This window comes from Egretta garzetta, unplaced genomic scaffold (assembly GCF_000687185.1).
Source record: "Egretta garzetta isolate BGI_Z169 unplaced genomic scaffold, ASM68718v1 scaffold64, whole genome shotgun sequence".
NCBI lineage: Eukaryota > Metazoa > Chordata > Aves > Pelecaniformes > Ardeidae > Egretta > Egretta garzetta.
In genome coordinates this window covers 4,629,266-4,653,275 of record NW_009259596.1, presented here as the reverse complement: position 1 = coordinate 4,653,275, position 24,010 = coordinate 4,629,266, and the positions used below count along the sequence as shown (strand labels likewise).

General features: G+C 37.7%; 1 protein-coding gene across 1 annotated transcript; it reads right to left on the bottom strand.

Moving 5' to 3' along the window:
• Positions 1-1,608: 1,608 nt before the first annotated feature.
• Positions 1,609-24,010, bottom strand: TUBGCP6 (tubulin gamma complex associated protein 6). Its single transcript, XM_009638166.2, has 26 exons — positions 23,961-24,010; positions 23,044-23,851; positions 21,393-21,556; positions 19,770-19,980; positions 19,076-19,249; positions 17,918-18,039; positions 17,511-17,586; positions 16,896-17,005; positions 15,183-15,274; positions 14,946-15,085; positions 14,536-14,685; positions 13,808-13,889; positions 13,642-13,730; positions 13,348-13,463; positions 12,556-12,694; positions 12,350-12,466; positions 10,839-12,099; positions 10,369-10,424; positions 9,942-10,134; positions 9,506-9,674; positions 8,018-8,159; positions 6,070-6,264; positions 5,662-5,794; positions 5,220-5,433; positions 3,886-4,085; positions 1,609-2,051 (listed from the first exon to the last, which is right to left on the bottom strand). The coding sequence occupies exons 2-26, from the start codon at positions 23,788-23,790 to the stop codon at positions 1,960-1,962; spliced, it is 5,184 nt and encodes a 1,727-aa protein (XP_009636461.1). The 5' UTR covers positions 23,791-23,851; positions 23,961-24,010; the 3' UTR covers positions 1,609-1,959.

Genomic DNA, 24,010 nt, shown 5'->3' with positions numbered 1-24,010 from the left:
ATTTGTTTTATGGCAGCTTAGTGTATCTTTCACCAACAGGATGGATGAAGCATGCTACAACTGTAGCAATGGCAGGGTAGTTTTATCACACCATACATAGGAACCTTGCATTAATATGCAGTGGGATGATGGCAAGCAGCACTCACGGCTTACATCTGAGGAGGCTGATTTTTTAGTTATTCCTAAGCTTGCTGTCCTTTTCCTTCATCATACAGGACTCCTTTAGAAGTCAATGAGCAGCAGGCTGCTCCTCTTGCATAACAGTACCAGGAGTTTAATTTAGGTGCTCTGAATCACTTTCTCTCTCTTCCCTATCTTTGCTGCCTACTCAATGTCCATCTGAGGCACTTCAGGCATTTTGGAGAGCTGACTGCAGGTGGGCAGTGTGGCCTTCCTCCAGGGGTTACGTGGGGTTCATGGGAAAGCTAAAACTTTCTCTTTCTGCAGTTTACTATGGTGTAGTGCCAGGCTCCATGGTCCCAAACATCAGCTGCTTGCTCCCTGCAGAAGCTGCGTGGCTGCTCTCTAGTGGGGAGTCATGCGTCAGGACAAGGCATGGGTCTGCAACAGAAGGCACGCTTGCACTACACACCTGGCCTTCTAAGTTCCTGAAGAGCAAGGCAGGTAGACAGAGCTCTCCACCTGCCCAGGCAATGGAACAGCTCAATCTGCAAGCCCCTTGCTCTTCCAATCTCCTATTCTGTAGAACAGAAGGAAGTGAGTTAAATATAGCACAGATAAAGAAGTGGCGTAGATGATGTGCGTTACAGCTGTGCATTACCACATTTTTACACTGACATTGGTACCAGAACAGGAGCAGAAACGCTCAGGCCAACTTTACGGTTGGTATATTCTGACCCTAATGCTTAATTTCTATTTCAGGGAAAAAAACCCAAAACCAAACCCAAACCAGCCCCAGCAGTAAAACTACCTACATGTCATCAAAAAACAATGATATTAAATATTTCATAGTACTGGTAATGTGTGAGCTGTGTCTGGCCTTTGGCCACTAATCAGACAATGAGCTCCTGAAGAACACATCCACATTTTAAGCAACTTCAGGATCCCAAAATCAACATATTGCAAAGCTGAAAAATTTCAAAGCAGATTGTCTCTCTACAACATTTTCATACCATGAAGTTAAAAGTTTGGTTGTCTTTTTTCACAATATAGAAAGGAAAAAAACCCAAAACATCAAGGAGAAGGAAAATAATTAGCAAATTAAAAATATGATCCCTCAGCTAAAAGCAGTAGTCAGAATATATTTGGAATCAGAGCTTTGTTTCACTTTAGTGATGCTGAATTCCCATTTTAGCTGTTTTATATAATCACCACAAAATAAGGTGTATAGCATAAATTGGGGAAAAGGAAACTAAGTTTGGCATAAGTGATCCAACAATTACGAAGTGCTTGAATAGTCAAATACCGTACCTCCTAGCAAATCTCCTCACTGCAAGGTGGTTTTTATCATGCCCTCTTCCACTCTAATAAATGCCTTGAAGAAATGAGTTGTGGTTGAGAATTAGTATCAATTTGAAAATAAAACACATGAAATAGGTATTTATTTGCACCTCATCTCCCAACACTTTTAGAAAGTATCTCTTAATTTATTTCACATACATGTATTTACATTGGAGGAAATTCACAACACTGGAAGTACAACATTTACACATTCACAGATATACAGTTTTGCACTCTCTTCCCTGTCAAGGCCAGGCACTCAGCTTTTCTATCTTTGCAATAATGACAACACCAAAAAACTGGTAGGTGTGCTGGATTTTAAGAAGCATCATTCTCTGTATGTGGTGGTTATACTCTTCAAGCTATTAAATGGCAGGTTATTTTACTGAAGAAAAATGCCTCTTGCATGGCATTTGCATGAGCTTCTATAAATTATAAGCATATAGGTTTATCTGTTTCTGTTTTACCATGCTAGCAGCGATCCTTACTCTACAGAGTTCAGTTATCCTTGTAGTAGTTATTAAAGTTGATTCGCAGTAGAAAGTCCTCCAAATGCGGTTGGTATCCTCTATTTACAAGCTTTGTTACCACTGGAATAAAAAACAAAAACAGAAAATGAAATAAGCTTCAACTAAGATTAATATTGTAAAGTCAGCCTTGACAGCATCTGTGCATTTTAATGCAACTGTGCATTTTAATTAAAAAAAAAAAAAAAAAGCCTAATGCAGAAATCTGAAAACAATGGAAACAAATGTCTATTTTTGCATAAGAAATGTCTATTTTTGCGTATCTCTTTCTGGAATTATAAAGTATTTCAAATAAGATTGAAGAGAAGGATTACATGTTAGTTCTAAGTGAAGCTGTATTTTCTAATGAGGAAATGCTTTCTCAAGCTGCTTTCACAATAAGATGGTACATTCTTATCATAATGTCAACTGACCAGGAAGCACGTTTAGGTCCTCTGGTGACCTCTGTGAAAGAAGAAGCTCTGCTGAAGTTTTCTTGAGCAAAGTCCATTGTGAGAAAGAAAAAAAACAAAGAGAAATTCCTGGGACAAACCCCTCAAGCTCTGTGAATGAACAAGCCCACTGCTCTAAACACCCTTAGTAATAGAGGAAAAAAGGCAATAGAAACTCCCTAAGCTCATAAACATCCCATGCATGAAGGGAATTAGCAAGCAGCAGTAACATGCAAGGAAGAAGGGAGAGTGTATAGTTAGAAGTTCGGGCCTGAGCCAAAGCCATTGAAGTCCAGACTGCTTTGTATTGGCTTTCAATGGATTCTGGATCAACCCATTGTGAAAGAGCGTTTTACAGTACACGGTGACTGAAGGAACAAGTGTAGATGAACAAGCACACATTTGTTTTGTAGTGCTTAATAAAGAGGGTGTAAAGAACTAGGTCACTCAGCAAATTTCCTTACGGAATGGTCTATTAATCTCTGTCCATGAAGCAACCATAGATCTCGTAGTATGGGCTTAGGTGGCTCCCAGAGGTGTTCTGACTTCCTGTAGAATTTGGAAGCAGCCATTCTAACTCATCCTGAAATACCTGGTTTTGGTCCTTTGACACCATTTTTGGACACCCTTAAAGAATAAAAAGGGCAGCTCATTTCCTCAAGAATGTAGTCTGACTAGAAAGTATTCTAGAAAAACAGACAGTTGCACTTCCTTCAGGAATTAAGGGATTGCTAAAAAAAAGAAAAAAAACCAAAACCACCCCCAGCCAAACCCCATGAACCACCTTTGTACTCAGGGGAAGGGTAAGTAACGTGTACTAAAAATGCAAGCAAGACCTGAAAGAGAAATGGGGAGGAAAGACAGATCAACCATTTCTTCACATCACAGGCTAAGCTGACAGCGCAAAGACACTTTAGCATGTTAAAGGAAAGAACGTTTGGCAATTGATCTGTGCAGCTGAAACACACATTCCTGGAGCACTGGATATGAGCTCCAACTAGTGCTAGGAGGCTCTCTGAGCTTTAGTCCAACATGGGAATCAGAATTTTTAAATCTCGTAACGATGGTAATACTCAACTAATGCAGATACATCTAAAATTACTTCTAAGTGGTATCTCACTATCTCTCATTGCGACCAATAAAAAGTTCCAGAACTCAATTCTAGAGAAAAGAAGAATGTAGGCACATATATAGAGCTAAATACCAAACACTTATTTTACAAATCAGCAAAAAATTATGGTCAGTTTTGGGATATCTGTTAGATTTCTTGTGTGGACATTTTAACTGATAGATATGCAGATCTTTGCAAACACAATAATGCGGTTTTCATTGGGTAACTACATTTTCTATCAGACACTAAGTACACGTATCTTCCTACTGCTACATTATACTTCCAAAACCTCCTTGTAATTTTTTCAGTTGTCAGTTGACTTTTTCTTCTATCTAGAAATCATGCAATTTCTTACCTTTGAATAAGAAGTGGGAGTAATACTTGAAGGTATTGTATGACTGCTGCATCAGACCAAAGTTGGGATGAACAGCCATTTGCTTCCCTGCATCGAAGCTCCACGACTGAGAGATCAGCTGGCTGCGGAACTTCAAAATGAGGCTGAAGATGCTATGTATAATGTTCATCACAGGGGCTGCCTTCTCTGTCAACAGACCCCTAACAGAACAAAAACAATTTTAGAGATCTAGTTGACATAATATATTGGTTGTAGGCGAAAAAATACAAAGGGGTGACAATACTTTAGGTTTCCTCTTTAACTGCTTTAAAAAACCCCAAAACAATCCACAAGATTGCAGCCAACTGTAATGGTGATTTTAAAAAAGGTGCCCAAACCTAACATAATTTGCTTGCGTTTCCAAGAAACTGATATTTGCACTGGTGTATCTGATTTCTAGAATGACACCTGCATTTGCAAGAGATGACTTTAGAAACATTATTGTGCTCTGAGTTTCCTTAAACTTTAATCCAATCCCCTCTCATCCCATCACTTGGTATCCAAACAGCAGCTTTAGCCAAGTTTTTTCTTACTAAAACTGAAAGAGAGAGACATGAAAGGACAGATTTCTCTTCTTGTTTACAATTTCTGTTCTTTATCATCTCTTCTCCCTCCGTCTTCCCACTTTATCATTCCACTGTATACTCTTTAAGAAGAAACCAAATAAACCCTAGCTCCTCTCCTCTCATTCACATCACCCTTTTGCCTCATATACAGTAACCAAAGGGCTAAAATATTTTGATTCCTAAAAGACAGAGGTCTCTTGCACTGCTCATAAATCTGGACAGAAGCATCAGGTCACATTTGTCCCTTCAAAGTCCAGTCCTGGTCACTGCACATATATTAAAGGCATATATAATGTATAGAAGAACCATTTTACAATCCTTGAGCTAGGCTTACTTGTGCACACTATTCGTGCTGAATGAAAAAGCATTAATTTACAAAGGCTATGACAAGGATGGGGTGAAAGAAAAAGAGAACTGTGGCAAGTGTGCCATTAGCCTTCAGGTTAGAGTCCTCCTGAGTGGACTTGAAGCTTGCAGAGGCAGGGTGAACAGGAGCTGGAAGCAACCCCAAGGAGTCTGGGGAAATGAAGAGGATAGGTAGCTGAGGAAAAGCATTGAAGTATGGACCTCGTAACATGCCACTGAGTTTGTTTCCCTTACATAAGAACACTTTCATACGTGAAGACCACGTAAGTATGTCAGGTAGAAGTCACTTTTGCACAAATACGTTAGACTGGCAGTTCCATTAATTTATAGATATTTGAAGCAAAAATAAGTATGGTAGCTTGCCTGAAGATTGCTTTATTGAGGTATTCAGCGTGTGTTCTGTGAATTTCTTCCAGGTTGCCTACAGAAGACAGTTTGTTTCCAAATTCACACCAGGTAACATGAAGAATTTGATTAGCAATGTAACCTTGAATAACTTTCACAAAATGTTGCATTTCGTGTTTATACAGCTGGAGCTGTCGAAACTGAACAGAATTTGATGCATGACTCACTAAAGCTGAAAATAAAAACAAAAATGTATTATCATCAGCACCCACGGAGACTGTCTAAAATCAGGATTTTCAAAGGAATGAAGGTTTCGGTTAGTATAGTCTGTTTAAAATGCCAAGGAAGTTTCTTTAAAAATTGTGGCTTTTGAAGCTTGACTGTTCATAAGCAATTGTCTAGCACAGGGTGCTAAAAGCATTTTAAACAGGACGCCCTCTAGTTCACTCACAAGACTTACCAGTGCGTTTTAAGTGAAACCAAACATCCTTGAGAGTCCACACCATGTGCTTCAGCTGAAGCAAAAAGGAGAAGATCTTGTTGTATTTATTCATGCAGCTCTCAGTAATGACAATGTTCAGAGGCCAGTCAACCTAAAAGAAATAACAGTGCTGATCATACTACATTTTTGTGTTAAAAGTTGTAAGAATATTTCAGATACAAGTATTTCAGGGAGATACAAATTAACATATATATTTTAATAATGTAATGCAATGGCCAGGCTAAGTAAATCCCATCATTTCCAATACACATTTCTTTGACTCCATTCTTAAAGGTATTCCATTATTAAGAACATATTCACTCTATCACAGTACGTAAGAACCAGGGTATAATTGCAGTACTACCACCTTTCTCCATGCTTTCTTACCTTGTACCTTAGCTCTAAGCAACTCAGAGCATCAGGCGCATTGGGCTTGAACACTTCTGGAAGGTATTTGAGGGCAAAAGAAAGATTGGAAGCAAGCTGGGTGTCACCATGAAGACTGTACTGTAATGCTTTATTTAGGATAGAATTAAGAACCAGTGGATTCAGCAATTCACCCGGTGTTTGTCCTGATCCAAGCTAGAGAGGGAAAAAAAAAAAAAATCCTAATTACACAGTATTAATAAAGAGTCCTGGCTCCCGAACACAGGTGAATTAAAGCAGAGTGGTAAAGTGGTGACTATGCTGCCTTTGCTCCATTCTGATTGGAAGTTTCTACTTCTGGCATAGGGATGCATAAACAACGTAAGAAGCAACCTCTGAAATATTTGCTGTTCACAGCATGAAGGTAATCTCATACCTATACTGATGTATTTTGCTATGTTGGACTGCAGTTTGCTGTGGTTTAGGAGCTGCTACACATCCCCACTGCAGGGAATACAGCCTTTAGGCTTTAGTGGGGCAGAAAGCCAGCAGCAAGACCGGTATTATCTACCTGACTCCAATCTGCCTATCTTGTCAACCCTTAGAGGTTTACAAATAAAGCTTTTCATCTAGTCTACATCCCCAAGTTGGGTCTAAAGCATTCAGAGAAATGCATTAACTATCCTACAGCCACATATTTCCACTGGCAACCAGCTATATTAGCCCAGGCTACCGCTCCTACCTTGCTGTCTCCCCCACAAACTCAGGGATAAGTGATGAAAATACAGTCTCATCAGAGGGTCCAGCACCCTCTTCAGATGGACCTGCCCTCTGCTCTATAGGATATCCGAGGTAAGAGTAGGTATTTTGCAACGCAGGCCTTTCCACTGGATTTTAGGAAATGGCAACAGGCTCTTCCAGGCTTGCTGCCAGCAGATGGGAAGGGACAGAGCAGTAGTGCAGCAGTTTTCACAGGCAAGAGTGAAATGCCTTTCCATGACGGCTTATCTTTCACAGTTTGAAATTATTACCTTCAGTGAGGGTAACTGAGGCAATTGAGCCAGAGGTGTACACAGGTGGCCAAGAAGGCCAACGGCATCCTGGCTTGTATCAGGAGTAGTGTGGACAGCAGGAGTAGGGAAGTGATTGTGCCCCTGTACTCCGCACTGGTGAGGCTGCACCTCAAACACTGTGTTCAGTTTTGGGCCCCTCACTACAAGAAGGACATTGAGGTGCAGGAGCATGTCCAAAAGAGGGCAACAAAGCTGGTGAGGGGTCCGGAGCACAAGGATTATGAGAAGCAGCTGAGGGAACTGGGTTTGTTTAGCCTAGAGAAAAAGCCTGAGAGGAGACCTTATCGCCCTCTACAACTGCCTGAAAGGAGGCTGTAGTGAGGTGGGTGTCAGTCTCTTCTCCCAAGGAACAAGCCATAGGGCAAAAGGAAATGGCCTCAAGTTGTGCCAGAGGAGGTTTAGATTGGACATTAGGAAAAATTTCTTCACTGAAAGGGTTATCAGGCACCGGAATGGACTACCCAGGGTGGTTGAGTCCCCATCCCTGGAGGGTATTTCAAAGACAGGCAGATGAGATGCTTAGAGACATGGTTTAGTAGTATGGTTGGGCTCAATGACCTTAAAGGTCTTTTCCAACTAAATTATTCTATGATTCAATTTGCCAAATCCTTATACTCTCTCTATGGCTGGGATTAGCAGTAGGAAATATGACTCTCTTCCTTGGGACTTCCTTGGGCACAGCATCCTTTCCCAACAAAGACCTTCTTTTGCCTCAGTCCTTAAAACATTAACAGAATTCCTTGCTACAAGACTTCTTGACAGGTCACAAAAGAGGAAAACAGCATAAACCAGGATTCTAACTCGCATCATTCCGTCATTCCCATCCAAATTAATCCAGAGGTGTCAAGCTAAAGCAAACAACCCAAAAACAAGGGTTAAGACAACAAAGCAAATACCTTCTCAAACAACAGGTCACTGAGTGACTGAGCAAACTCCCCATCTTCCATTAACAAAAAGTGTCTCAGTGCTTCAAAATGCTTCTCTACATTCAGCTCCACAAAGTAGTAATCAACTATTGCTTTGTTCACAAGAGAAACACTAAGAATAAAAACACAGAAAAAGTATTATTCTTACAACCAACTCCTTCCTCACTGTTAACACTCAGCTGTGGCTACGTCTGTTTAACGCTCCATTACTTAACTCTGATATCCAAGACAGGATAATATTCACACAGGCAAAAAAATCTTCATCCAGAATATACCGGAATTAAAGCCTACCACGTCAGATAACTGGGTTTTGAACAGTACTGTGGGAAGTATTTTAAGACTGGCTACATATAATGATCTTCACAGCATGCTGCTGGGCCTGGAGCAACTTTTTATCAATAGCCTTCTGTCTTATCTCTGTCACCTACACAAACAGATTAAGAAAGACTATTAAGTCCCTGAGAAGATCCTAACTGGTAAAGCTCTGACACTAGATATTGAGGGCAGATCTATACTATAGTTTACAGTACAGTGTAGGTATTCAAGCTAGCTTTAAATAATTTAACTTTCATATCAGGGATAGGCTAATTTTGCCAGTATGCAACTCAGGCTTGCTTTCTTTGCTTTGCTCAATACATGAATCTGTATACAGATCGTTCTGGTAGTTTTAAACATCCAGGTTGGCTAAGTTAGATAATTACATCTTTCTACCACCAAACTTCGAGTACAGCATGAGTTAGTAAATGGAAATTTACAATTTTACTAACTTTGAGTTAGTAAATGGAAATCCAAACTCACAAGAAAGTAGATTCCAAAACAGGAAGCATTTCAACACATCTGTGAATAACTGATTTAATGACAAAAGCTAATCTTGTACATAATAACAAAAACTTTTCTTTAAAATACCATTAGATATACTAATAAAGTGGTCCAACATATATGTGGTTTCCCTGTATGTTCCAACAGTAACAAGAACAGCTTCTATTAAACTTCAAAACAGCCTTGAAGCTGGAGTTCCCACTGAAACATAAAATATATCCTGATCAATATGCACAAGCTTTCACATAAAAGAGTTTTCTTTTTTCTCCCCTTATCTTTCACCTGTCAAATAAAAACTAGCACAAACGTTATAAATAATGCACCTTCTTTCTAAAAGAACAAGGAAAGCCATGGTGTCAAAACCACTGCTGCATAATCCACTTCCCTCCAAGCTCTTGTATTTCAAATAGACTTTAAAATTTTTAATTTACACATAAAAATGTAAGTTTATGTTACTATTTATAACATAAATCTCATTTTTTTAGTTAGTAATGGTCCATCCACTGAAACACTTCTGGGAGCAAAGAGAAAAATTAAGAGAGACAGATCTACATGCAACTCCTGTCTCAAAAGAGAACTAATAAAGAACACTACATTAATTGCTAAATTATGGATTCATTATTTCTAACAAATACTCACTGAGAGACAAGTGGAGCAGTAATAGAACGTTTCATCAGCACTGGCAGAGATAAGAGCTCACTCAGCTGTACAGCTGTTTCATCTGTTGCTGACTGTACCATAGGATCCACAGGAAAAGTGTACGATCTCGGTATCACATGATGCAAGAGATGAGAAACTGGTAGTTCTGCTAAATTTAAAAATATATAAACATTGTAAGTTATTATATTTAAGCAATTTCATAATCAATTTCTATTAAACTCTACAAACCCCTCTAGGTTAGAAAATCATAGTGTGTCAAAATGTATTTCTCATCTTTGTGCCTAGAAGCAAATCACTTGGCTACTGCAGTTATTGGTAATTTACTGGTAATTCAGGTGTTTTTTCTGGCACTCAGCTTTCTTGCTCAAGTTTACCACATCTTCTATTGATCTACTGTTCCAACAGTTCTACTCACACATCAAATCATAACTATCTTGATATTTTTCAATACAATACTGATCCGATAAGGCTTTCAAATAAGCTTGTTCTTTCTTCCATGTATCTTCCTCTTCCCCTTCCTCCTCCTTAGTCTTGGGAGCATTAGCTTCAGAAAATAAAGTTTCTTGAGGCACAGTATCTTGTGGAATTGCTTTTTCAGGTTCTTCTGGCTAAAACAAAAAAAAAGGCTTTGTCTACTCACACTTAATATGTTCTTACAGGTAACTGACTAGTTGTTCCAACTGAAAACAAGACCTTACTCACCTGTATTTTTCTGACATGTAAAACCAACATGGTACTACAGTGATTACCAGACGAGGACCGAAACTTTTTACCTTAACTACCAGTGTGCTTAATCCTTTGAAGGAAAAGGAAGTATTCTCAACAACTACTTTGTTTCTTACCTGTAAGCTCTGTGAGGAATCTGGAGAAGGGTCCTTGTTGACCACATTTGCAATGCCTGTAATTACAAGTAAATTAAAAACAGCTTTTACTTAGACCTGCTTATAATACTAAGTTCATACTTCAGATCTGCTCCTGAAGCTCTTCAGAATTTCTCTACTGACTGTCACAGTAGAAACCACCCCAATAACAGTCCCTCCCCATGGTCCCACCCAGGCAGTTTTATGTGTGTTCTCTACTCGAGATCACACAAGGTTCTGCTTCACAAAGTTTCAGACTACAATTTTTGTAACGCTCTGTTTCTTGTATATAGGAGACAAGACTAAGCTCAAATTCTATCCTCTGAATTCTAACGGTGTTCAGAAAGTTATGGCAAGGAATTGGGTAGTAAGTACCCAATTTGAACATAAACATTTACACTTCCATGAGCCCTTAAACAAATGCTGACTGAATACACTTAATTTTATTTTACCTTCTTGTTTCTCTTCCATTGTATTTTCTTTTTTGTCGTCTTTAATATTAGCATCAGGAATGACTGTAACACTGTCAGATGACTGCGACTGTGGAGGAGATAATTCTTCACTGTACAGAAGTGTCTGAACTGTGGAGTCAGATGAAGGACCTGAAATGGTTTTACGATGAGGTATTGGATCATTTTCTGTAGATGGGGCCCACTTCCCTATTTGGATGCTTGACTGGGATGCGTGACCAAACGGGCTCCAACGAGATTTCAAAGGCTCTGTATCTGAAACCAGTTCTCCAATTTTGATGTGTGACTGTGAAGCATGCCCATGGATGTTCCAACGAGGCCTAGCTGAGACCACCTCTGACACGTTTTCACCAATCTTGATATTGGCATCAGATGCATGACCATGGATGTTCCATCGAGGCCTTGTAGGAGCTACATTTGACACGTACTCTCCAATCTTAATATTGGCTTCTGAAGCATGCCCATGAATATTCCACCTAGGCCTTGAGGGCTCTACCTCTGAAGCATATTCCCCAATTTTAATATGAGCTTCAGAAACATGCCCATGAATATTCCACCGGGGTCGGCTAGATTCAACTTCAGAAGTATAGCTGCTGATTTTTATATGGGAATCTGAAGAATGCCCATAAGGACTTGAATGGGGCTGGTAAGCATCCACATGAGGTACATATTCTCCCATTCTAATGTTGGCATCAGATGAATGTCCATGAACATTCCACCGAGGCCTTCTGTACTCCATATCAAATACATTTTCTCCAACTCTAACGTGTCCCTGCCAAGCTGCAGACGGTCTGAGAACTGTATTAAAATCATACTCCTTTGGCTGATGCAATGGTGCACTGTCCTCTCCTTCCAGTGCTCCTCTCAAGACAGGCTGATTTTCCCTTACTTGCGAAGTCTCAGAAAGATCTGAGTTAATATTTCGGAATGCTTCATCTAGCAAAGATCCTTGTACACTAATGGCAACAGGTTGTTCATCTTGTGGCTTTGATAAGAAATCTTCTATATTCACATTGGATTCAGGCAAGGAATCAGCACTGTATAGAGGACTGCATGCTTTCTCTGAACTTTGGAGACTGCTTTCAGATCCTGCTGCTTTAGGCTGAAAATACTGATCAGCGTTATTATTTGTCGGTTCTGGCATGGGCAGTGCTTTGTCAGCACAAGTAGCATATTCCAGTCCAGGCTCAGATTCTTTTCTGCCAACTGTCTCATTAGAATGCAGAGGCTTCACAGAAGACACCTAAAAAAGAAATAATTATTACACCGTATGGCTAGTCACATTATCAAGCTACTTATTAGGGCGCCACTTTATTGCAAATAAGATTTAAAATACTCCAATTTTTCAGATGTACTACAAATAACGTGATAACTACTCACCCTGCTGTCATAGTGAACCTTGCATTTACTGAACTGAAATGAACCATGAAATTAACTCCCTTGAGGGAAACTTGGAACACCAACCTAGAGTTTATGTAAGAAAATAAACTCACCTGTGAATGTGGCTCTTTCACAACAGGGTTTTTATCTAAAGCCAACTGGCACTGTTTATACGGAATAATATCTAATTTTCTCCTGTAGTTTCCATCTGGAAGTTTTTCAAGCATTTCCTGGAAGTAAAAATGACAAAACCAAAAGTCTTTAAGTACCAAGTACAAAATTTTCTAAATTACATTTCTTAAATCTTTTCAGAAGATACCTCGATGTGTTTTTGATCTTCTAATAGAAACTTAAGACGAGCTGTTTCCAACTTGTGTCGCTGGATTTTCCATAACGCTCTTTGTTCCCTACGGGCTGCATCATCAGAAAGTTTGCTATAATGGTCAATTAATTCCTGCCTAAATGAAGGCAAAAATAAAGCTAAGTTACAGATTTTCGCATACTGATTTTCATCTTCCCTTCTAAAGAGTAAGACCTTTTAGCACTTCAGAAGTGAGAAGCAATTTTTTTAAAAATAGAAGCCAGAGGTTTCAATCACAGAGCAAACAGGACTGTATTCTTAGTCAGCATGTATTTCTGTATCTGTTCTTAGTAGGTCACTCATTTATCTTAAGTATTTTTAGACATAACAGAAGAAAGTGAAATACAACTAGATCCACAACAAAAGCAATTTATATAATAATCAATCTAATTCTTCTGTCTGCTTTTTACTTCTGTGTTGACATACATGTGACATTTTTGCTGTGGGCTCACCCTTTAACTGTTAAGACATAGTTAAATTTTTTCCTGAAATTCTGTTCATAGCAAAAACCAGACTGGATAGGGTTGATGCAAATCAGATTTTTGGGCCACTAACCATTCCCAAATCACAAAACTGCTCACAGATTACCAAAAATCCTTACATCCATCTTTTAACTGCAAACATTACCCCTGCAGAGCAATGTCTGGGAACTGCTAGTACCATAAATTTTAATATACAATAATTTTTCCTGAGGTCTTTATCATAGTTTTGGAGTATCTAAGCTTTGGGAGACTACTTGGGTACATTTACCTTGCCTTTTTTTCCAGTTCTTCTTCTAAAGCTTTCAGTCTTTTTTCTCTCTCCCTGAGCTCTCGGGCGTAGCTGAAATCATCATCAATCTCCTCTTGCTTTATTGCAAGGCGACGCTGCATAAATATTTAACAAAAGCCACTCTCAATACCAGCTGTAACAGACACACCTGCAAGAAGTTCTCACTTGTACCACATGAGCTATTCATTCAACTTCAGTAGAATAAATAAAGATATCCTTTCAATTATTTGCCTAACAAATACAGTTGGCTTTTAGAAACACACAGAGAAATACCTCTTGGTCTTTTGCAAATTGCTCTTTCAGTTTCTGAAACTGTTCCCGTTTCTTTGCATCCAAAGCCATTCGTTCTGATATTTGTCGATCTGTATTAAAATAAAGACAATGTTAGTTTGCATTAACCAACCCACTAGAAAACACAGGAAACACCACCGCAACTTACCGTTAATGGCTTTTAGTACTTTGCTAGCAGTTTCTCGAGCATGAACAATTAATTCTTGTTTGGCTATTTCCATACGCAAATCCTAAAAACAAAAAAACCAAACAAAATTACAAGTGGGAATTTTTTCCATTATTTTAGACTTAAAAATACACTGTTGCAAAGACAGGTGCACACTTTATAATGGTCATTAATCTATGACTACAGTATGGAAATATGAATAAAGCAATTAATTAAATGGAAAGTCTATAAACTAATACTGAAAGTTAATACTCCAGACCTTACAACAAACCAAATCCATCTGATATATACGCTATATTGATGGCATCCAAAAGACAGAAGTCTCTTTATAGCTAATAGAGTTTTGAAAAAACAGTTAGCTCTGCAAATTACAAAGAGAGTCTTATCTGGTTACTAATTAGCTTGCCACATTTGTTAAATTAGAATCTAACAATCTTTTCAGTACTTTTCAGTAGGAAGGCAAATCTGCTGCTGCAAAGAACTAAGATAGAAGTCCAAAACTCATTTAATATACGAAAATGCCAACAAATGACAACACACTACCTATACTTTTAAAAGCTATATTAAATAAGTTTATTTGCTGCAATAACAATCAAACAGCAATTGACCAATGAAGAAATTCTGACCATAAATAGAAGTTCTTTCAAAGTTACAACAAAAACGAAAAATAAATATTTTTTAAAAATCCCAACGATTTTTTATTCATTTACCTTCTCCTCCTTGCTTATGGAACTGTATCGGGCAATTCTTTCCATTCGACCTACATACACTGCACAATCTCTCTCTATTTCTTTCAGCTCCTCAAGTGAAAAAATAACTGAAATCCGGGGAACAGGTATATCTGACCAACATATATAATGCTGAAAAATGAGAAATTCCCTTTTAAATACATTTTTAAAACTGCAAAATGATAGATTATGAACTCACATTATGTATTTTTTTTAACCTAGCAATGCATAAAGATACTGAAACGCCCCCCCCCCCGGAACTACAATTTTTATTAATATCATTGCAATACCAGTTTTCAATAAAGGAGCAAACTTGTTAAAAACCTAGATACTTGCTCTAAAGAGACATGATTTTTCTCAATGTAATATGAAGGAACTGAACCAAAACTTACCCTAGGACAGCACAATTTCAGCAAGTTTATGGTTTTTCCGCATATGTATACATCATTAGCAATATGTTTAAGAAATACAGGGACACAATCTTCTACTTCTTTTGAAATCAAAACATAACCATGAGTCCAGTAATGTTTATCTACATATCAAACAAAAAGATGAAAGCATACAATTTTAATTATTTAATTAACAACACAAATTATATAAATTAGCAATGTTCCATATACATACTGTACCTCTGAAACAAAGATAATCCTCATTCACCTGGATCATAAATTCTCCATAAACATCTCTGAATACACCACTGTATACCCAATCATAGATAAATCTAAAAAAAAAACCAAACCCATAATTGTACAATATTGAAAATCAATCCTCTCGCCTTCTCAACTTTATTATAACCAAAAAGTAAGTATATTCTTTAAAACGTCAAAACACACAAGCTGCAGGCAGGATAAAAATCAGCAATTAAGCACTGTCACACTGATATTTGAAGATACACACAGGATTGTGTCTCTACATCTTTCTTAAAAGAATGCATCTTTATATAGAACATTTCAGTGATAATTAGTTAAGATGAAAGAACATTGCTTTAATTAAAACAATCTTTTTATTTCTGTACATTAATTTACTAATTATATATTAAAAATTTTAGAAATCTTTGCAGCACATCAAAAGCATAGGGAGAGATAAGCAGGAAGGATTTCTCTTAAAGAAAGGTAACTAGCAGGGAGATAACTGTTTCTAGACATTGGGCCAGTGCAACAAGCAGGAAGCATTTAGCACAGGAAACACCATTCAATTTTAAGGTTGTAAGTAAAAAGTTAAGAACTTTTACAGTGTTAAATTTGATGTTTCTACGATTTATTTGAGCAACAACTTCTACTATTGAATTTCTTTGTGGTTAATAAATAAGTGCGGTAACACTTTCTGCAGATAATGGAGCCCTCCTTCCATGGCAGCCCTGATCATATATTGATTGATGTTTCGATAAAGATCTGCAACAAATTCAGGAGTCAATGCTGTAAGTATGACATACTAGTAAGCATACTTTAATCTTTTTTAGGTTCCTTGTGATGCCATGACATCCTGCCCTTAGTATTTCAGAAATCTGACTACCTTCTACAAATTGCAGGGCAGGAGCTGTAAAGATATTTCAATGAGCCAACTTATGGAAAATCTCAAATTTCTCCAAAGAACATAAGAACATTTTATGTAGAAAGAAGCAAAAAACCAAGAAGGATGGCCATGGGAGGTATCCTAAATTTAGATCATTTTGACAGATTTTGGATTTCTCTTTCTAGTGTCATTACATCTACTAAGTATTGTTGTAAACTGATGATGGACTACAGCTACACTCCCTATACGCAGCTATTTAAAAAAAATTAACTAACAATTTCTAAATTGATGTGCACTGCTTAACAGAACTGTTGCAATCCAAGGAACTCTACTTCCTATTGTTAGCTAGTTACATCTACTTAATGAACAACAGATTTTTTTATTTATTTTTGCTTATTAAAAAGCCCACAAGAAAAAGACAGTGGAAATAAGCATGAACTTTCTCAGTTTGTGCAACACCAAGAGAAACCTGTTAGTTGCCAGTTTAAGGACTTTACTACAGGTATAAGAAAAAAAACCCAGACATTTATTGAAGTCTTATATTCCAGTATGAATTTCCAGGACCAGCAGCAAGAAAGAAGTCTTATTTACATGTATTTATTTATTAATCTAGTCACACATAAAATCCTTATGTTGCCACTGAGCTGGAAAAGAGAGGGAAAGAAGGATTCTGCAAAATGAATTAATTCTAACATGTATTTTGCAGATACAGCCACATCTTATATTTTCTCTGACAATGTTAAAAGCCATTGTTAAATTAGCAGAGTTACCAGATTACTGACTCAGAACTGCTCTTAAACACAAACATACAGAGAACAGTATGGACGCACCTTGTGTATGGTTCACAGCTTGTCTTCAACAAAGACAGAAGAACTGGATAATGCTCATTGCTACAGTTGTTGAGAGCCTCTTTGTACAGATATGAAAGCAATTTAACACCCTAAAAAAATTGAAAAATATTCTAACATTAGGCAACAAACTTCACTACAACTTTAATAACAAAAGACTCATAAATACACAGCTTTAGATGTTTCACTATACACAGAAGGCAGGATTCATCTCACTTCCTCTAGATATCTGCATTTAATATCACCTTATATGAGCTAGTTACCTCCAGCTCACTTTACAGTCACTGGAGAGAAACAGGTATGTTTAGGGTTGGATTCGTTTGACTTGCTACAAACATCTCCTTTAGAAAGAAATGAAATGTACTCTAAGGGTTATTTTGGGTTATTTGTTTACTTCAGGAATCGAAAACACAGGACAAAATTCCAAATTTTAAAATATGTGGAAAAAGGATCACGGCATTCTAACTGGAGGTCCAAGGCCATATAACTGGTAGTAGGGAGACCAACACTAAATATTTTATGTAAAATCCTACCTAATTTTCAAAATATTAACACTGTAACCCAAACCAAACATAAAAATATCAAATTAATTATCACCGTAGGAAATGAAGCACCAGCTCCACCACTGATCCCCAGCGTTGTTGTTCCTATGCCACACAACTCAGCTAAATACCTAAAAAGCAATATTAAAGCATATGTAACAATTTCAACCAGAAGTTTCTGAGATCACAGTGATGAACTTCAGCAAAGCTGAATATCATATGACCACCCTACTGTATCAGCTGAATGGTAATAGCGATAACAAAGAAACTAGATATGAAGATGTTACATGTTTTCCCTAGAATCTTCTGGATATAAAGAAATATTTCTGTTAAAACAGAGGAAAAATGCTGAAAGACTATGTAAGAATGCCTATGTAATTATTGTCTCTTTTAGTGTATATGAAGAAATAGATTGCATTTTTTTGCTATGAAAAGCTTAAATATTTAATAACATTCTCTTACCTCAACTGGCGACCTAATTTCCTGAAGAGAAAGCTGATGGTTAGAAGACTTAAAGTAGGAGGTGTTGACAAAACACAGGCTCGGTAATATTGAAGATACTTTCTGAGCCCACTTGTGAATGCCTAGTATCAACAGAAAATATTTAAAGTCTTACTGTTAGAGCTGTTAATAGTCTATCTATGTCTCACATCAATTGCATCAGCATGCAAACAAACCTTTTACTAAAATAACTTGCATATGCAGGTAAGAGGGACTTGTATACCAAAGCAAGGGGAAAGTAAGAGTTCATGCAACTTCAGACATTCAGATTAGCCAGATGACTCCTCTGTACTCTTTATACATCCAATGCATGAAGCCTGTACCCACGCACAGTATAACGAAGCATCTTGGTTCAGCTTCCTTGGACTGCCCTTTGAGGAGCTCCTCGTTCTCTAACAGCTGCAATATGAACCTAGGGAAACCCATTTCCTTACTTCCATGCCTAAACTGGATACTGGAAAAAACTTGTCTACAACTTTTTCTAAGAAGACAAGGAGAGAGACCTTCTTATTCAATTTCTATTAAGATTGCTGTAAATAAGATATTCAGAATGAATACATTTTCATCACCAATTCTAACTTAATTCTATGCATTAGAAAGAGATTAAACCACCTGATATTACACAGCGTACGTACAATTCAGCATAATATACAGAGGACTGACAAGGAAAATTTGCACTTAATTCTGACCTGAGAAAAAGTAATTAGAGCTATTAAATATCATATTTCTCTACTGCAGTTTTCATTTTAAAAAAATATACATTATACATATACATACTGTATTAAGAAAGTTCATCTTAATGCATAAGTATGTGATGCTTTCAAAACATCTAAAAATATTCCTTTAGTCCTCAACAGAACAACATGACTAAACAAATCACATTTCAAGTAGTGAAGACCTTTTACCTTGTGTTTCAGTGCAAGCATGCCCTAAGCACACAGAGCTGTGATTTAAACACAGTGGCACCATTCATTGCCAACCTGGGATGAGCATTACACTTAAAATGCTTTGTGGTTTTGCAGAATGCAGAAATTCCAGCTTTACATAAAATCAAAGCCACCTTCTCTACCTAAGATAATTGGCCCATTAAATCTAGATCATTTAATACAATTGTTTTACCTGAAACACAAGTCCTTTGCTGTATGAAGAATCTAAAACTGGCTGAAGAGAAAAACGACTTAATCGTGTGTAATAGGTTCCATACTCTGCGACTTCTGAGAGTAGGCTGTGCATTGTCTCCGGCGAAGTTCCAGAGACATACACCCCCTCCTTTATCACAAAGGTCTGAGCAGCCTAAGAGAATATATGGAGGAGAAAAAAAAAAAAAAAGGCCAATGCAAATATTTCATAGCTGTATTCTGATTTAAAACAGCAATCATTTACACACAAAAGTAACAGCAGATAAATTTTCAGTTTAGATACTCTGGTGACTGAGACTATATAACTATGACAGCGTGATAAATATATTAAATTGTAGCAGAATTTCAGGAGTATGAATGGTACTTTAAAATACACAGAATAAGGTTCATTATCTAATCCCTTATAGAAAATCTAATCTGTAGAACCATTTACACATCTATTTTTGAGTATTCATAAACCTATTTTCACTTAGAAGACTACAAATACCCTTAGCCTACTGCAATAACATCATTATTGCAATATATAAATACTGCCTCATTGCCATTAGGTCACATTCAACTTTTTAACAGCATTCACAACTGCAAGATCTCAAAAGAAATAAATGCACTGAAGAGGAAACTGCTACAAAGAAAAAAAGATGCAACTGAGAAGCGCAGTTAAAAATCTTCCATACCTGGTTGAGCGAAAATGTAGTGGATACCACACCAATGAGGACATTCAAGACATCCTTAACCAGTTCCGGTTCTTTCATTAGCACAAGCTGTGGAAGCTGAAGTACAGTATTACTAAACAGTTGCAACTCCCCTTCTCGAAGTTTGTAAAATTTGTCAAAAGCTTCTCTTCCAGCTTCAGTAAGATATGGTTCCTCTTTTTTACCAGGTGGGCTGTGTCAGAGTAAACACAACATTACAAGGTGATTATATTAAAAGAGGGAAATATGCTGCCTAAAGAAAAAAAAGGCATTTCAGAATTTTACACACCCAGTATTGACCACAGAAAAAGCTACTAGTAATATAGGACATTTTTAAGGGAATGTGCATTCAGTCAATTGAAACAGTAGCCCAGAATCAGTACAGTGCAGAAACAAGTAGATAATTTGAATGCCAGTTCAGAGACACAAACCTTGACAGAGAATCACCAACTTCTTTTGTGGCCTTTCCTGATGTAGTTTTCACATTAGGAAAATGAGGTCAACACTTACCAGATTTCCAGGGGCCATGTAATACTAACATTCAAATATGTTAAAGAGCAATATGCTCAAAATGCTATAATGACCTGTATTAACACATTTTAGCTCTTCCCAGTGAGGATTACTATTCCCTCCAAAACAACTTCTCCTTCCAATTATTCCAAAAATTCAGAATTCTAGGAGCATGCAATACACGAAAGCTGTCAGGCATATGGTCTATATTTGACTCTACGATTGTTACAGTCTAAACGGTAGCAAGAAAAACTGTCTTGAACTAGGAAAAAAGCTAGAGTGTGCTACAGTGGCTTTGAAAAAATCAGATCAGGGAACTTCTGAGTTTCTGAGATTCTCAGACTCAGAGTTGAAAAAAACACTGTGTAACACTTCAACAGAGACATCACTAGATTATTACCTAAAATTACAGAAAACAGAGCAAAGTTTCTCCAAGAATCAGGCACACAACTGTTCATCAGGAAGGTAAGGCCATACCTGCCTGCTTTTTTTTTCCCCTTCCATTTTAGGGAAGCTAGGAAGCTTTAACAGGGCGATACAGAGCCTCCTCTCAGGAGATGCATCTTCTTCTCAACTGCCACAGGAACTACAAGTCTAACTACACCATCAAGAAATCTGTTGTAATAATTTCTCATTTGGTTACAGACAGGGAAAAGGAATACAATGCTGTACAATACTGAGAGATACGGGTTTAATTATTCTAGTGCTCTACAACTACCACTTTCTCTTTTGAAACTGAAAATATGGAATCATTTTTAGACTGAGATAAATTGCATAGTGCATAAGAAGGCAGATTAGTTAGAAAAATGTCGCATTTCACACAAACAGCAAGTGTTCCCACAACCCCTTCAGTGTTTTTGACAAAGACGATTGTTTTATTTCTTCCTGTGAAACTGCTGCAATCTAAGAACTAGTTTGTTGAAACTGCACAACCTTTATTCCTTCCTCAATCGTTACTGCAGTATATTGAATTCCATGAATTAAATATGCGCATTTCACTATTTATACTGAGGTCATCTGGAACTAAGATGAAATGCACCTTCACACGTTTGCTTATGATGCATAATAAGTTTGCCAGTAACATCAGACACATACTATCCAATTCTTTCCCAACATCTCCGTTTGCTGGGTCCGTATGTAAGCACTGCATCCCACAAGTCTATGTCTGGGGTCATGCTCGGCTCTGACTGAGAATCAGGAGTCAGATTGGACGCTGACTGGAATCCCTCATCTTCTGACTGGTCTATACTTTGGGGAACCTGTCAGAGAGAGTTCAAACGTTATATACGAAAACATTCTACTGAAGAAACATTCGCTATTAAAGATGTTCTGCTATCATTGTGATCAGGTGACTCCACACAAGTCAACCTTGGTCGTCCACCCGCCCTTTAGATCTATTTTAAGTTTTTCCTGTAAGCACTCTTTTCATTTGATAAGTCTCTACAGGTACTAATGCCTACACATAAAACAACAATCACCATCAAAATAATATACTAAGTTTGTCAGTGTTAAACTTGAAACTTACTCCTTTGGTAAGCATATAGTTCTACAAATTGAGAATCTGAGGTCTGGATATCCAACAACATGTAACACTAATAAAATCATACTGCTCAGTATTTCATTTGAGCAAATGATCCAGGCCCTAATTCTTCAAATTTGTAAACATTTTGTTAACTATCACTAACATTGTTTTTTCTCTTATGCTTATATATATGCAGAAAATCTGCAGGTGTCCAAACTGAATATGCCACATCCTCAACTCCCACTCAACAGGAGTTGTATGTGCAGAACAGTACTCAAATTTAATAAAAGACAATCACACCCACATAAAAAGCAGCATGTTCTTCAAGAAATCATGGATTTTCCAGTCTGGTGGAAAGCGTACAGCACTTACTCAAAAAGGTTCTGTCGCCCCCAAGTTACGACTTACAGCCATATGTGCACATTGAATGGCACAGGGGTTTTCTTTTTCACTGAGTCTGCCTTCGAGTTTCAATTAAGACCCTGAGTTAAGGGAATTGCAAAAGCTATCCGGATGTTAAGCAGAGGGAATAAAATGAGGATTAAAAGTACAGGAGTGTAAAAACCTACCTACACACAGTTAAAATGGAAAGAAAGGAAAAAAACCCCAAGTTATCTGGTACCTCTATGAAAATAAAACACAGCAAAAATAAACATGGACAGCAAAAGAGGAAAAAAGATACAGTAGAAACCATACCCACTGAAAAGGTAAAAGGACAGTATGAACTAGGAGGTTCAATGAAATATAAGAACAGAAAAAAAGTATTTTAAGATACAAGCCAAGAAGAAAACACAACAAGTTAGGTAACGTAATCTGAACAGCAAAACACATACATTCAGACAGGAATGCTTAGGCAGTCAGGCTGAACAGTAACAAGTAAGCAACAACGCCAAGGAGTTCAATATACAAAGCAGGCAAAAATGCAGGCAAAAGATTACTAGGGTGGGGAAGGCACAGAGATAGCTGATGGCTTAACTTCACAGAGCCTATGGCCACGTGATGGTTTTTTACTCAGTTACAGGACAAGACCAAGGTTTTCATTATCATACATCTCTATATACAAAAAGCTTCTCTGGTTCTCAGGATCCCTGCTCTGTCTTAAATTCCAACACTGGATGATTCTATTACAAATTAAAACGACTAGCTATATTTTACACTATAGTTTCGAAGTGGCATATTGAAAGCATGCATGCACTCTTAAGTCCAGAACAAACAATACCATACTTTAATTGCAAGTCCAGACAAATCTGCGTTGTCAGGCACTGGTGGTAAATCCAACTTGATGTCCATATCATACGTACGGCTATGGACAAGAGCACCAAAGAGCGAGACCCGTGTTTCTTTCTCAAACTTGTCACCAGCAGGATAGTTCTGTGAGAACAACCCTATGGCGGGGAGTCCAGTCCCAGGTGCGGCCTCCATTATCTGAAGTGTCTTTTGGATTGTGTCATTGAACTGACATTCTTCGTTTGTTATTAGAGATTGTATATCAGCTTCAAATACACTTACATCATAATAATCATAACCCTGATATTTGACATTTCTCCCAACATATTTGTTGTTCAGAAAATAGTCCTTTTTTTGTGGCACGAGCTGAGGGGGACCTGTTCCGGCAAGCTGTACTAAGAGATCCAAGACAGAATTAACTTCAGCAAATGGTAAGCATTCAGCTGTTTCCAGTTCCTCCACAAGATTCTCCAATCTGTCCGCTTGAGCACCTAGGCCACCAACTCTCAAGTTGAAAGACAGCATCAAAATTTTGTTTTTCACTGGAAGCCTCGAAACATTTGATTGCAGCTTACGAGCCTCGTCTTGGAAAAGGTTTATGAACAGGGCATTATAAGCAATCCTTTTCAGATTTTGCTTAGCCCTTCTCTTGCTGATCTTCTGCCGGCCCAGGTGGACCTTCCATGGCAAACCTGTCAAGTGTGCTTCACACAAGTCATTGAACAACTGCGTAATGCTCTCCATTTCAAATGGAAGTGTCAGGTTATTGCAGTTACGGCCTGCGTCTCTGGTTTCATACGAAGACCTGAAAAATGTCAGGGAAAGGAAGAAATACTCGTAATGCGCATGAGAAATTGATGAGTATGCTTTAACTTAAACTGAGACGGCCCACAGCGAGAGAGAAGACGACTGACCTAGCACATATTTAGGACACGAGCCATAACAACAACACTACGGCTTTGAT

Excerpts from the sequence above, each read along its gene's own strand:
- TUBGCP6 (XM_009638166.2), bottom strand. The coding sequence starts at position 23,790 with ATGGAGAGCATTACGCAGTTGTTCAATGACTTGTGTGAAGCACACTTG. Across the intron at positions 5,434-5,661 it reads GTTTCACTTAAAACGCACTG|CTTTAGTGAGTCATGCATCA; the intron begins GTAAGTCTTGTG and ends TTTTATTTTCAG. Across the intron at positions 4,086-5,219 it reads CTCAATAAAGCAATCTTCAG|GGGTCTGTTGACAGAGAAGG; the intron begins GCAAGCTACCAT and ends TTGTTCTGTTAG.